A 12,856-nucleotide genomic window follows, 5' to 3' on the forward strand; every position below is an offset into this window, starting at 1 on the left:
AATAATAAAACAAAAAATGATACACTTAGAGGTAAATCCCAAGTACTTCAATGATTAGAGATCCCAACTCTATCGGCACACGGAGAAATACAATTCAGAGCACCTAATGCAAAAACATTTCAAAGATACGATGCAGTCATTGTTTTAAACTATGAGCATCACACACAATCTGCCTTATAAAATAAAAGGTTTAAAACAGTGTGATCAAAGACTTTCATAATAAAAAGCACCATTGTACTAAAACTGGGAATAAATAAAGTAAACATTATTAAAAATAATAAGCGACATATATTAGCTAATATTTGCATCCAAATGAATACTTATGTAAGACAATATACTTTCTTTGACAGACATATATACAAGTATATAAACACATATCTTTATACGCAAATATATCATAGAACAGTAAGGTAGGTAACTGAAACTGCCAAGATCGAAAGCAATAACAATAAATCAACCGTTTTAACTGACACAGTCGTACAATGTTCAAATGTGTGTATTTCGCAGTTTCGGCAATATCAGATGACGAAGACATTCCGTGTTGATGGTTGATCATCGTTTCTTACATAAATTTCTAAAAAACTATCTTGTATTGCATATGGCATAGGTGTGGCTGCTAGCTCTTCAATTTCAAGTTTCCATGAATTTTATCATGTTTGCTTACTTCCTTATGTTTATGATTTCTCTCACTAAACTTCTGAATAACGAATGGTGTTAAGCCACCTGCCAGTGCAATAAGGGCGTCAAATTCTGCTGAAACAATATCTGCCTTGCCCAATGCAAAAACGATGACAATAGTGAAAAACAAGAACAGTATGTATAAGATAAACTCTCCGAGAGCTTTCAAATATTGCCAGTGTAAAGGACCGGGTGAAAGGGAGCTGTTTACGTCCAAAGACTCTAACAAAAATTGTCTGGGAAGCATGAATTCCTTTTCATTCGAATCATAAAAATAGATGAGTGGATACTGATTAAGCACTGCATAGGGGTTATTTGATACGGGACTTACTGCCTCACCAGAGTTTCTGATAAGTTCATTCCCGATCGATTTATTTTTGTTGAGAAAATCAGTACAGCAATATGAAACTGACATTAGGTTTTCGTTTTGTTCGACGGTAACATAATATGGACAATAAGGCCAGACTATACCAAAGTTTTCTTGTTGACCGTTTAATGATTCCTCAATTTGTGTTTCCAACCGCTCATGTACATACTTTTGAATATCGCAAAGGTATTTAGTAACACTCTCACTCACTTTATGAAAACAGTGATACGCATATATGATTATCAAAAACAACGTTATTGCATACTGACCTGCAATATCAAAGTTTATCTGTATACCCATAAGTACATAGGTTGTAATTTTTACATATGTATAAAAAAAATACGAAAGAGGAATGAAAAGTATTCCTACGTTGATCGCGTATGCCATTAAGTTTTCAATAAATTCTATGATCGTGTCAGTGCCCCGTTCGTTCTCTTGCATCTTGCATATTTTTCTTACAATTATAGATATCAATGAGCAGATGTTCTTTAAGAGTCTAATGCCGAAGAAAAAACATGGAAAATTAACAAGGCATTGTATGGTTGTATACACAAGATAAAATGGAAAGAAAATAATTCCTGGACACCCTAGTTTAAGAAAGTAACATTTTATGCCTAAACTCAAAATGTTGAATATTTCTCTAGGTTTGAAAGACATGATAGGAGGCTTAGAAGCCATAGAAAATGAATGATTCTTACAGGTAGCTATCGATATTGTTAAACAGCAGATACATATAATCAGGACGGAACATAAAAAAATATATGCAATGTCCAATAGTAGTAAAGGTGAATCTTTGTGCAATTGATCTGTGAAGGAGAGTGTCATATTCTTTGACTTTACGACGTGACTGAAAGTCAACCAATATTGTCTTCCTCTTAACAATGCAACACTTATAACTGGAAAATTTAATATAAATGCATATATTACAGTCATTAAAATAGTTGCATGACGGAAACGAATGCAAATATAACTTTTGCAGACAGAGTATGAAACGAATGCAAATATAACTTTTGCAGACAGAGTAATAGCATCTTGCAGTAGAGATAGATTGGTAAGAAGGATTGCACCCTAAAATATTCTCAACGATAAAATGTATGAAAGATACTGGCGAAGATGAATCACGAACAAGTGAGTTGGGTGAAACTTTTACCTTCCTTTTATGGAAAAAGTTCATGTCATCATCCATGCTATCAATAACATTTAATGTATATTCGTGTCTTTTTAGGTTATTTATTTGCTGAAAAATAAAACAAGCACCAATGTTTGCATTTGTTTTATTTTGTATTTGGCAATGTTTTGGAATAATTTAAAGTTAATTTAGCTGTATGCATTTAGCTTGTATTTATAACTGCTTGACAGATGTATATTAAGTCTTTTCCTGGTATATTTCGATAACAAATGTGGGTTTGGTTTACAGTTGATAATCAGCATGATAATCCGAACCGTAAGCACATGCGTGATATGTTTTCTAGTTATCTAAATCAAAGCACGGTTTTACAATCTCAGACCATTGGCTACGTTCTTTCCATATCCATAGTTTCAGAAGCTGAATTGTTCATGATTTCCAAAACAGGCTGAACATGTTGAATCAACTTGATCTATCTTTTTGTTTACTTTATTACCGTTTTGATAGTTCTTCAACACCGGATTTGGTGACTTTTAAAACACAGTGGTAACGTTCAGCTTATTGTCTTTTTCACATAAAAAACAATAACGTTTTTTTCCAACGATGATATAAATACACATGTGGAACTGCCCCCTCTTTATGATGTTGGAAATCATAAATCATTAGAAATCAGTGTTAATTTGTCAATTGTTATTAGAATATTTATGTAACTTATTAGTAGTACATGACCCTAACACAAAGGCCAGTAATTTCACGTAATTGTTACGGTTTTAAACTTGGTCCGAAGGTCTAAAACCGCACGACGCGGCTCATGCATGTCATATTTAATTCATTGACTCGTTCTTTAGATATTTGCAATCAATACAGAGGTATTTGTGGTTTGGCTGTTATACAGAAATTTTATGACTTTAATTGAATAAACATTTGAATATTAAAAGGCATACCTTTAAGTGACGTTAATAGTCAAAGCTAATAACACTGGTTTAAGAATTATTTGAAATTTTGAAATAGACTTATAATTTTAACCATTTAACTTATAATACATCTCTATAGAATGGGAAATACCGTCTCAAAGGTTTTAGATGTAACAGCCAGAGTTGTGTGTGTAGCCACAAATGGAGCATTAGGCAAATCTGATAAAGGATATCATCTAGGACCACTTCGTTTCTCTTCGAATTCGATAGGACTTGAATTCAGATTAGGACCATTGCATGCTGGTGTGTTCATGACAAGGCGCGAATCAAATTGGGGGTGTAGTGCAGACATTGGACTTGGTTATGATGGAGGCGAAGCTGGTATATCAGTTGACCTTGATTCTAAAGAATTTAATGTTCGACCACGACTCGCAGTGAATGTTGGATATGCACAAATAAAAGCGAGTGTAGAAATAGATAACAATTTGAAATTTTCGAAACAATTTGTTGATGTTTCGGTTGGTCGAAAAGCAAAAATTTCAACAAAATTGTCAAACTTTGATTCACCGAAATGCGAAATAGGTGTAGGTTTTGATTTGCCAAGGGTTGGCGAAGCAAACATAAATGTCAACCAGAAAGCTGAGCTGAGTGGAAGTATGTATGCGAATGCAGGAATAGAACATGACGGTTATCAAGTAAGACCTGGGTTCCGATATGAAAACGGTACATTCGAGCCTAATGTTGTCGTACGCCACGTTGAAAGACAGGAGAACAACTATCCCAAAGCCAAGCCTGGAAACGCAACAAAAGCAAAAAGAAACGATTCAGCTGACGACAAAAGTTCAAAACCAGAGCCGACCTCTAATCAGGATGGTTTATCTAAGCCGAATCCTAGTCACATCAAAACATCAGAATTAAGAAGACGAACACGAAACACTGAAGAAAAATCCACAAAACTAAATCGACAAACGCCACAAGAAGCTAATCAAGCGAAACCAGTTGCTCTCTCAAAACAAAAATCGCACCCTACGAAAAAAAGGGCTCAAAGTGAAAACCGAAGTGGTTTGCAATCGAGGTATCAGTCAAATACAAAATCGTCAGAAAGAAAAGATTGTGAATTGTGTATAATATGCGGAAGGGCTGACTGCCCAGAGAAAACAACTTAGCTCATTGTGTTTGCGTGTTGCGTATTCGTTTGTTCCTTAGAATCATTAATATTTCGTTATCTATTTTTGTAATAGTATTCACACACAAGTAAAAACGCAGTTTACTCTTGTTTTCCTGACCGTTTTAGGGCGGTTTCTACATCATTTATTGATTATATCTGTACGGTATGTTTCTCTCGTTTATCATAGCTCTGTGCCTTTACCGTCTTCTTACGTGTTTTGGTCATTGGGATTGTCTTTGTATCTTGCATTACATTATATGAAAACAGTTGCATTGCGTAAGAAATGAAATAAAAGTTATAGTATACTAGTATATTATCTGTTTGCGTTCCGCATAGGAAAGTACGTCCCGAGGGCACGCGCGGTTAGCCGGTCAGGAGGCTTACTGTGTGACCGGCTCCGCAACGTGCCCGAGGCCCTGGATTATCCGATCCGAAACGCAAACACATGAATGATATTTTTCTTGAATGCCGTACTGAGACTTATAGTTATTTATATATCGTAGGTTATTAATTGAATACGTATTATATTCATTCTTTCATTCATTAATTCATTCACTCACTCACTCACTCACTCACTCACTCACTCACTCACTCACTCACTCACTCACTCACTCATTTATTCATTTATGCATACATGAAAGGATGGTATATGTGATTTGGCAAACATACGCAACATGAACTCGTCAGTAGTTCAGAACATAATTGCATGACAATATTTAATTGATAACAACAGTTCATTTAGTCACAAAAATAATTGTGTAACAACAAAAGTATTACAAATTTAACAAACCTTGTTTTAATCACTGTTGACCTCATTTCAATAAACATCGCGTTATATAAAAAAATAAAAAGTGCGATTTAATACCGAATGAATTTAAAAAAACAACAACGTCGTTTTAAAAGAATTTCAGGATTAAATATTTATCATATTGATGTACTGTAACTTGGGAAGTGCCACCAGTAATGTTTAAGTAGACAACAGCGACAGAAAATACACGTTGTTGGATACTAAGGTAGTGGAATCGAGAGAGTGAAGTTGAAACTGAAAATGGACGGTGCTAGTGGATTGAGATTTTTCAACATCTCATTTGGCTGGTCAAGGAAAGAAGAGATGTTTTGGTTTTTCTGTTGAATATTCAACAACAAATGGAAGTGGCTAAAAGGGTTTGGATTATTACGTCTTGTTATCAAAACGGCTTGTGTGTGTATCCGGCATATAATTATTGTTCCGGAAACATTTCTGACACACACACTTTCGGACACATTTATTAACAGCTCAGGCAGGTTGGCTTCCTGCCCACGACATTCATCATTTTGTTGGTACTAATGGTGCACATAGGGACCACTGTTCTTCCTCCTACGGAAACTTCTTATTAGTTACTGCAGCCAGATTGAAGTGATGATCATTAGCTGTCAAAATGTCAACTAACTTGAAAGAATGCATGAAAGAAGTTGGTAAGTTTTTCATATTCTTATAATCTCGAAAACACGGAATAAGCAATAGTGGGTGTGGTTTTGCAGGGCGAAACATAGGAGGTAGGGATTAAGTGTGTAACACTTGGTTGTTCCTAAATGTAATTTTAAAGCCGTAAATCAAAGATATTATTTACACAATAAATTAACTTGAAGAGTATTGATGGTGACAGGGCCATAACATAACTAGATTTTAAAACGTCTTTATATCGACGATGACGACGGTTACATTCAAGTTATTATTTAGATCTGTATAATTAAAAAAATATTAAAATAATATTTTAACTTTATTACTTTCACTAAAAATTAATTTGTTCAAATGCTGTATATATTTTGCTATTTAAAGTGCATTTATCGTGTATTTTTTCATAAATTGGCATACTGAAGTTTCGATGTTTTTTCTCCCGTAAAATACCCATTGGCGGGTCAATATGAAAAACTTCCATAAACATTTTTGTAAACATAAATCACCAAACTCATACCTACATGAATACTTCTAAGTAAATCATAGGGCTGTATTCGTTTGCATTGTTATAAAAGGGTACTTGTGTTTGCAAAATCCGGGATTTGCAAACACAAATGGGAGGTTGTTGATACCTTTTTATCATTTTAATATTTATTATGATCCCTGAATCAAGCCTGCCATTTCATACATTTAGGTGTACTACATTTTACATCACCACAATACTAGGGGCAAATTTGCCCCGGGAAGATGCCACGGTGGGGTAAATCTAGACATATACACGGCAAATTAAATAAATAGTTGCAGTGAAAGTGGCTTGCTTTCTGAACATGTGCAAGTGTCTGTGCTCTCCTGTGCTTTATAAGTGAATTAAATCGATTTGTTCAACCTGTTTTGAAATATTTGCCCGTTCAAATTTTCAAATCAAACTTCAGCAATCACAGGGCCTAGACATTATTTTAACAACGTTATTTCAGAAAAGTAACGTTCGCATGCAATTTTGTGCCATTTCTGAAAAACTACAATTTATAATAATATGTATTTGTATGAGTTCAAGACATACAGTAAGTAGCAATAACGGTTTCTTTTAGAGCAAGATCGCTTTGCCATTCTTTTGATGCCAACTATGTATTTGTATCTAAAATCTACACACAAAAAGCAATGCATCAAATTATAAGTTTGACATGTGGTCGGATTTTTAACAAAAAGAAAGCCTTGCTTTCAAACTTAAAGCGACTCCTTAATTTCATAGAATAAGACATTGAACATGAAAATTCTTAATTGTTTGTAGAATGTCAACAAGACGCCTAATTTGACAATAGAAAAGGGGGGTTACTAGTGCAAATAGTAGATATTGTGTTAAAATATATTTTCAGAATGTGTCAAAAAACTTCTTCAGGCTTACACATGCTGTAACAATTCATTTTTAAAATTCTGATCTGATGATGGTAAAGTTGCTCTATTTGTGATTCTTGACACACTTGCATGTTATGATTTAATTTAATTTTGTCAACCTAAAATCTGTGACAGTCTATTTAATGTTCTGCATAGCAAACTTCTATTTTGATAGCTTTGGTAAAGATTTCATTTAAGTTTCCAATCTGTTCCGGCTGAAACGCCTAAAAAAGTAAAATAGGCGACCAGCTGCTAGTCTTTAAGAATACTGAGTCCATTATGTTACTCATTTTACCTTACTAATTTACTTCCTCATATTTATGCAATTATTATCAATAATATTTCAGAAAAGTGCCCGAGCTACTGATCACTTCACTATTTGTACTCGGCTCATACTTGGTACTATCCGTCTACTGCACACACAAACAACTCCTGAAGTGGTATGTTTACTACCTTCGGTGTAATCATGCAGCCTCCCCTTAACGCATTTATGATATTCAGAACTCTTGTTGATCTTGTTTTGTTGTCTTGTGTTTTTGTTAGCTCACGATATTTATTAGGAGTATACTGGACCGGAAAAAACGTCTAAGCTTTGGAGTTACTCTCTGGTTCATATTAAGTATGGACTGGAGGAAAAACAAACTGTCGTGAACATCGCGAAATATCAGACTTTTACTTTAACATGAGTAAGTTAAACATACAATATTTCTGAGATTAATTCCTATGTTATTTATAAATTTGTGTTACCTTAAGTTGTTTTACAATATTACAGTTGCATTGTTTAAATATGACATTTTCATTTGCACCGTTGACTTTGTAACTACTCACCATGAGTGTACCGGTGCATTCAACGGTGTTGTGTTTTTGTGTGGCGGTGTCGCACGAATAGCACCTGAACTCGTGCTAATCACAATACTCGTGCACAACATGTTTATTTGGGCGGTAAAATAATAGTATGAAAGGCCTTCAGACTAAAGTTAGAACTAAAACTAGTTAAAATGTGAAATAAAAGGAGTTAGAATTTAAAAAAGTTAAAAAGTGAATTAAAAGGAGTTAAAAACATAATTCAAAAGGTTAATAACATTGTACTATTGTAACATTGGACTATCAATTGTAAGTTGGATTTGTGACAAATTGTTGGATTATTGCCCAGTGACACTAAACCGGGTTTATGTTTTACTTTTTGCTACTGAGGTTGTTTCTGTAGCTTTTTGCATAAATATTATAATATTTAGAATGTGTTAACATCTGAAAATAAATTCATTATTTACTGTTAACTATTTAGGAAATTAACTGTGAATTGTTATTGGAATTAAAATAGTTAATACTGTATAAATAAAGAAAGAAACAGTGTGTTTTTGGTCCTTTCACACACCCAACATTGTAAAAGGCTTTGCTGCAGCCTTAGGTTATTAGGACATTTGCTTGTAGCACATTATATTTCAATAGCGATCACTTCAGCACATTGATAATAAGATTTTATTTTAAATTTTCTATGTATCTCTCAATGTTACTGCAACACTATTCCTTATACAAGTAAACGACGAAAGCAGCATTACGATAATTTCAATAGAAAATCACGTAAATGCCTCTGGATAATACCGAAACGGTATCAGATAAAAAAAGCTTGTGTTTAGTTTATTTTAATGTGCTTGAGCTCGAATGTGTACACAACCTTAGCTGATACGAATCAAGCCGGGATCAAACCATTACTTGTGTCCCTTTTAAACATATCTCTCTATGGGCTAGACCAAAACGTATTGGCTAAGAGGAAGCCAACTTTATTAATTGACCACTCAATCCAATCTCAGAATGAGTGTGTCACGGAATGATATTCAACTACATTTTAGATTTAAAATTATGTAGATGTATGTTTGTTTGTTGTTGTTCTTTTGTTTGTTTATTTTTGTTGGTTTGTTGTTGTTTTCATTTTTTCTTCTTTTTTTGGGGGGGAGGGGGGTATAAAAGGAATCATGGCTTATCGGTTTTTGGAAATCGCGAACGTTCAATGCCGTTATTTTAACGAATGTGAAGCACTCAACATTTCTACTACGGATACGTATCGTGTATGCATCTTTCAGAGAGGGTTCAGTATACTCCGATCATAAATGTACTGAATAATATATGTTATACCCTCGCCTCACAAGTGATTAAAAATTGAATATCCAACCATATTTTCTTTATTCCGGCCGAAATTTTGTGCCCAAAACTAAATTGATCTCCAATCAAACAAATCAACCTTTTTAAACTCTGCCGTTAGGGGCAAACACTTCAGACAAAAATGTTATGCTTCAAAAGCAGTTGACGTCACTAATAATTAGTTAATATCAGGGTCTTTACGGTCGGATTGCTTTGAATAACAAAATATATTATCAACGAAAGATAAGGTTCGCATTATTGAATAAAACATTATCTGGTTACATTGATATGTTGTATCCATTGTTGAAGTTTTTGTACTAGAACATTTGTAATAAAGTGATTTACCAAAAAAGGGTTAAAGCCCATGCTTAAGTGGTACCTTTTATTGTTTAAACACCAGATTGTTCAGGAAAAAGGAATTCATATACATATACTACACAATAGCATTGATTTCACGTAATTACATTTGAATATAATAATGACATTCAAACAAAACATTTAAAAGGTGACGTCTTGGCACTATCTTATGTAGCGACCCTTTAGTTCCAACATATTTTTTCGTAATAGTGTTTCGCCGTATTGAGATTCAATTACATGAACTCAATATTTATATCAAAGCTACAGAAACAAGCTAAGTGGTCAAAGATTTAATGATTAACCACGTTTTATGGCACATGGTAAACGCCAAAGACATATAACACAAACACAAAAAAAAACATGGAACAACAACACAAAACTCCACAAACAATACAGTGCAAATATACTATATAAAACTACGTGTGCGTATCAAGGATTGTTAGGTACCGCCTTGAAACGGTCAGTAAAATAAACTTAGGTATAAATTTACTTGGGGTTTAAACCAGTTTACGTGCACAACCTCACTCTTATCAAAGATTCATTAATATACAAAAAATATCAAAAAAGTCATTGCAGAGTTTTTAAATCATTCAATAAATACATTTTACAAAAATAAATAATTACAAAAAGTATCGGATGATCATAATCAGCAACCACATAAGTAAATAAAAAAAAAAAAATTGTTACTGTTTTATATGATTTTGAAAATCTGGACTTCATTGTATATTGCCTCGATTCATTGCTTGTTAACTTAGAGTGAATTATGATTTTCCCTGGTAATATTTTAAGACGGAATTACTAGGGATTTGTTCCATTTATTTCATGTAAAGAATTTTAAGAATATTTTTTTTATAGAAGTTGAGAGGAAGTTCTTGATGAATTTAAGTAAGTGTTTTAAATATTTTGGTTAGGTATATAAGGGAAATGTTCTGATATTTAGTGAAGAGTAAACTGTGTCAGGGTCAGCTGGTATTAGCCCTTCAGTACATTCAAACGTGACCATTCTCTTTTAAGCAATGATTAAGCAAGAGATACGGTTATGGTTATCCCGCGTGTCAATGAAACACCTTGCGTTGGGCAGAACCCTGATCAGAGCACGCAATGCATCACTTTTATCGCTCATATGCATTTACCTAACTTGATGGATAAAAAAGTATTTAAACAGCGATAGCTCAGATGTTGACTAAGCTGACACTCATAGGTCAGTCCTTATAGTAAATACCGAAGTCAAATCCATTTCCCCCTGTCTGCCTGAAACCAGACAAACGGAAGATGAATTGTTACAGGGCGATAAAATCAATAGTGTACAGTAACCTTTAGGTAGATTTTCTTTGGGTTTAACTTAGAGTTGTATTTAGAGTGACTGACATTTTAAAGAGAATTGTATCGGAAAGTATCGGCATATTAAATAGAGTTGCACAAACTAGTTTAAACCCCCAGGAAAAAGTATAGGTTTTTTGTATAAAGTATCAATGCACTGCTGCTTGTGCAATTTTGTGCTGTTCTTCCATGTTTCTTGTTTGTGATTTTATGTTCTATATCTTTGGCGTTAACCCAGTGCCAATGAACCGGGTTTATGTTTCAACTTTTCGCTACTGAGCATGTTTCTGTAGCTTTTCACATAAATATTGCACATTAATTTAATGCTGTAACATCTGTAATAGATATTATATAAATGTAAGTATGGCGTAGGTTTTGTCTATTTCTGTATTTTCGTCTTCGTTTTGATGTCTGATCTGGTTTTGTCTTTGATATTTTTGCGGGCTGTTTGAACGTCGCGATTTCATTTCTATAAGTCACTTTAACAACTGAATGGTTTGTTACAGCTTATATTTCATAAGGTCCTACAGTCCAGGGTTGAGAGCGAGAGCCAGAGTCTACAGGGCCAGTGTTTAGTGTAACGGGACAAAAGTACCAGATACTTTGTAAGTATGAAAACAATGATGTTTGTTGTGTAATATAGGCTACTGTAATAAGAACAGACACTCACCAGGAACTCATTGTTTAAATGTATATTTCATTCCATAACTATTTAAACGTTCATGTCAGTGATTATCATTCTTATAATGATAACTTATTAAATGTCTCCAGTATTGTAAGACAATGTTATTTATGTAATTGCAGGACTTTTCACCGTTACTGCCATTTCAGTGGCTACAGACATGTGTTTGATGTGTAGATGACATAATAAATATCGAACAAACTGTATCTTCATTGCTGTCATTTTAAACTATGATAGAAACACAAAAGTTACAAATGAGATACAGTGCATTTCAACCAGCTCATTAAGGAACAACAAAGTGATCATAATGTTGTTTGAAAGGGGTTAAAGCGCCATTTTAACGGCAAAATGTCCCTGTTAATATGAAAGAATGGGATTTTGATGAAAAATGCCATCCATTCGTTCGCCCCCTGAACATAAGTGGACTGGAAACCATAAAATTGTGGTCTCTAACGGTAATCGCTCGGAAATACTTAGTTTAGACTATAAAGCAACGGTGTCAGAACATATAGGTGTTAGTAAGAAATACTTGACCATTTATATTAGATCGGTATTTAATAAAATGTTTTAAAGAACTACAAATCATGCCAAACTTGTCTAATGTTAGGAAAGCTGAAACAGACAATTCGAAAATAGCCTTACCTTGAACTAAGTCAGGTACTGGATTTGTTCAGATAATCATGTATTCTTCAAAACGCTTATCTGAAGAGAATCCTTAAAGATTATTTATAACTTAGCCATTGTGCTCAGATGAAGTTTATGATATACTATATTTAATATTAAGAATCTATTTTAAGAAATGCAGAGTATTGATAGTTGATACTCCTTGCATTTATTCCAATATTGTATGCAAAACCTTCAGGAACAAGAACAGGGTTTACGCTAAAGACCTATTACACAACAAATCAAAAACCAGAAACCTTAAATAACAACACAAAAGTCCACAAACAACACAGTATATATATACACTGTATAAAAGCCAAGGGGTGATAATCAAGGATTGTTAAATACCGCCATGGAAGATCAGTGAAATGTAACATAGGACAATGACATTCATTAGCTATTATTTGCATTAAGAGAATGTCTACAGAAGTCTATTGAGTTCAGCTTAGTTGAGTTATTTCTTGGCAATATTAACACATCCGGAAGAGATATTGATCAGTCCTCAGTAACATTGTCTCTATAAGGTTTGTAAATTCGGAGTTAAGCACCGTCGTTAGTCGTTGAAGATCACTCCGATGCCTGAGTTTTTTTTACAAGACAATAGTTGAACAT

General features: G+C 33.8%; 1 protein-coding gene across 2 annotated transcripts; it reads left to right on the forward strand.

The window, feature by feature from the left end:
• Positions 1-3,121: 3,121 nt before the first annotated feature.
• Positions 3,122-11,813, forward strand: LOC128241495 (uncharacterized). 2 transcript variants are annotated; one of them, XM_052958448.1, is made up of 4 exons: positions 3,122-5,708; positions 7,431-7,523; positions 11,406-11,504; positions 11,704-11,813. In XM_052958448.1, the coding sequence occupies exon 1, from the start codon at positions 3,226-3,228 to the stop codon at positions 4,249-4,251; it is 1,026 nt and encodes a 341-aa protein (XP_052814408.1). In that variant the 5' UTR covers positions 3,122-3,225; the 3' UTR covers positions 4,252-5,708; positions 7,431-7,523; positions 11,406-11,504; positions 11,704-11,813. The 2 variants fall into 2 exon arrangements, with proteins under 2 accessions (XP_052814408.1, XP_052814407.1); XM_052958447.1 differs by lacking the exons at positions 11,406-11,504; positions 11,704-11,813 and having other exon boundaries at positions 7,431-8,436.
• Positions 11,814-12,856: the final 1,043 nt, after the last annotated feature.

This window comes from Mya arenaria, chromosome 7 (assembly GCF_026914265.1).
Source record: "Mya arenaria isolate MELC-2E11 chromosome 7, ASM2691426v1".
In the NCBI taxonomy this organism is placed as follows: domain Eukaryota; kingdom Metazoa; phylum Mollusca; class Bivalvia; order Myida; family Myidae; genus Mya; species Mya arenaria.

Coding starts and splice junctions, on each gene's coding strand:
- LOC128241495 (XM_052958448.1), top strand. CDS start 3,226: ATGGGAAATACCGTCTCAAAGGTTTTAGATGTAACAGCCAGAGTTGTG.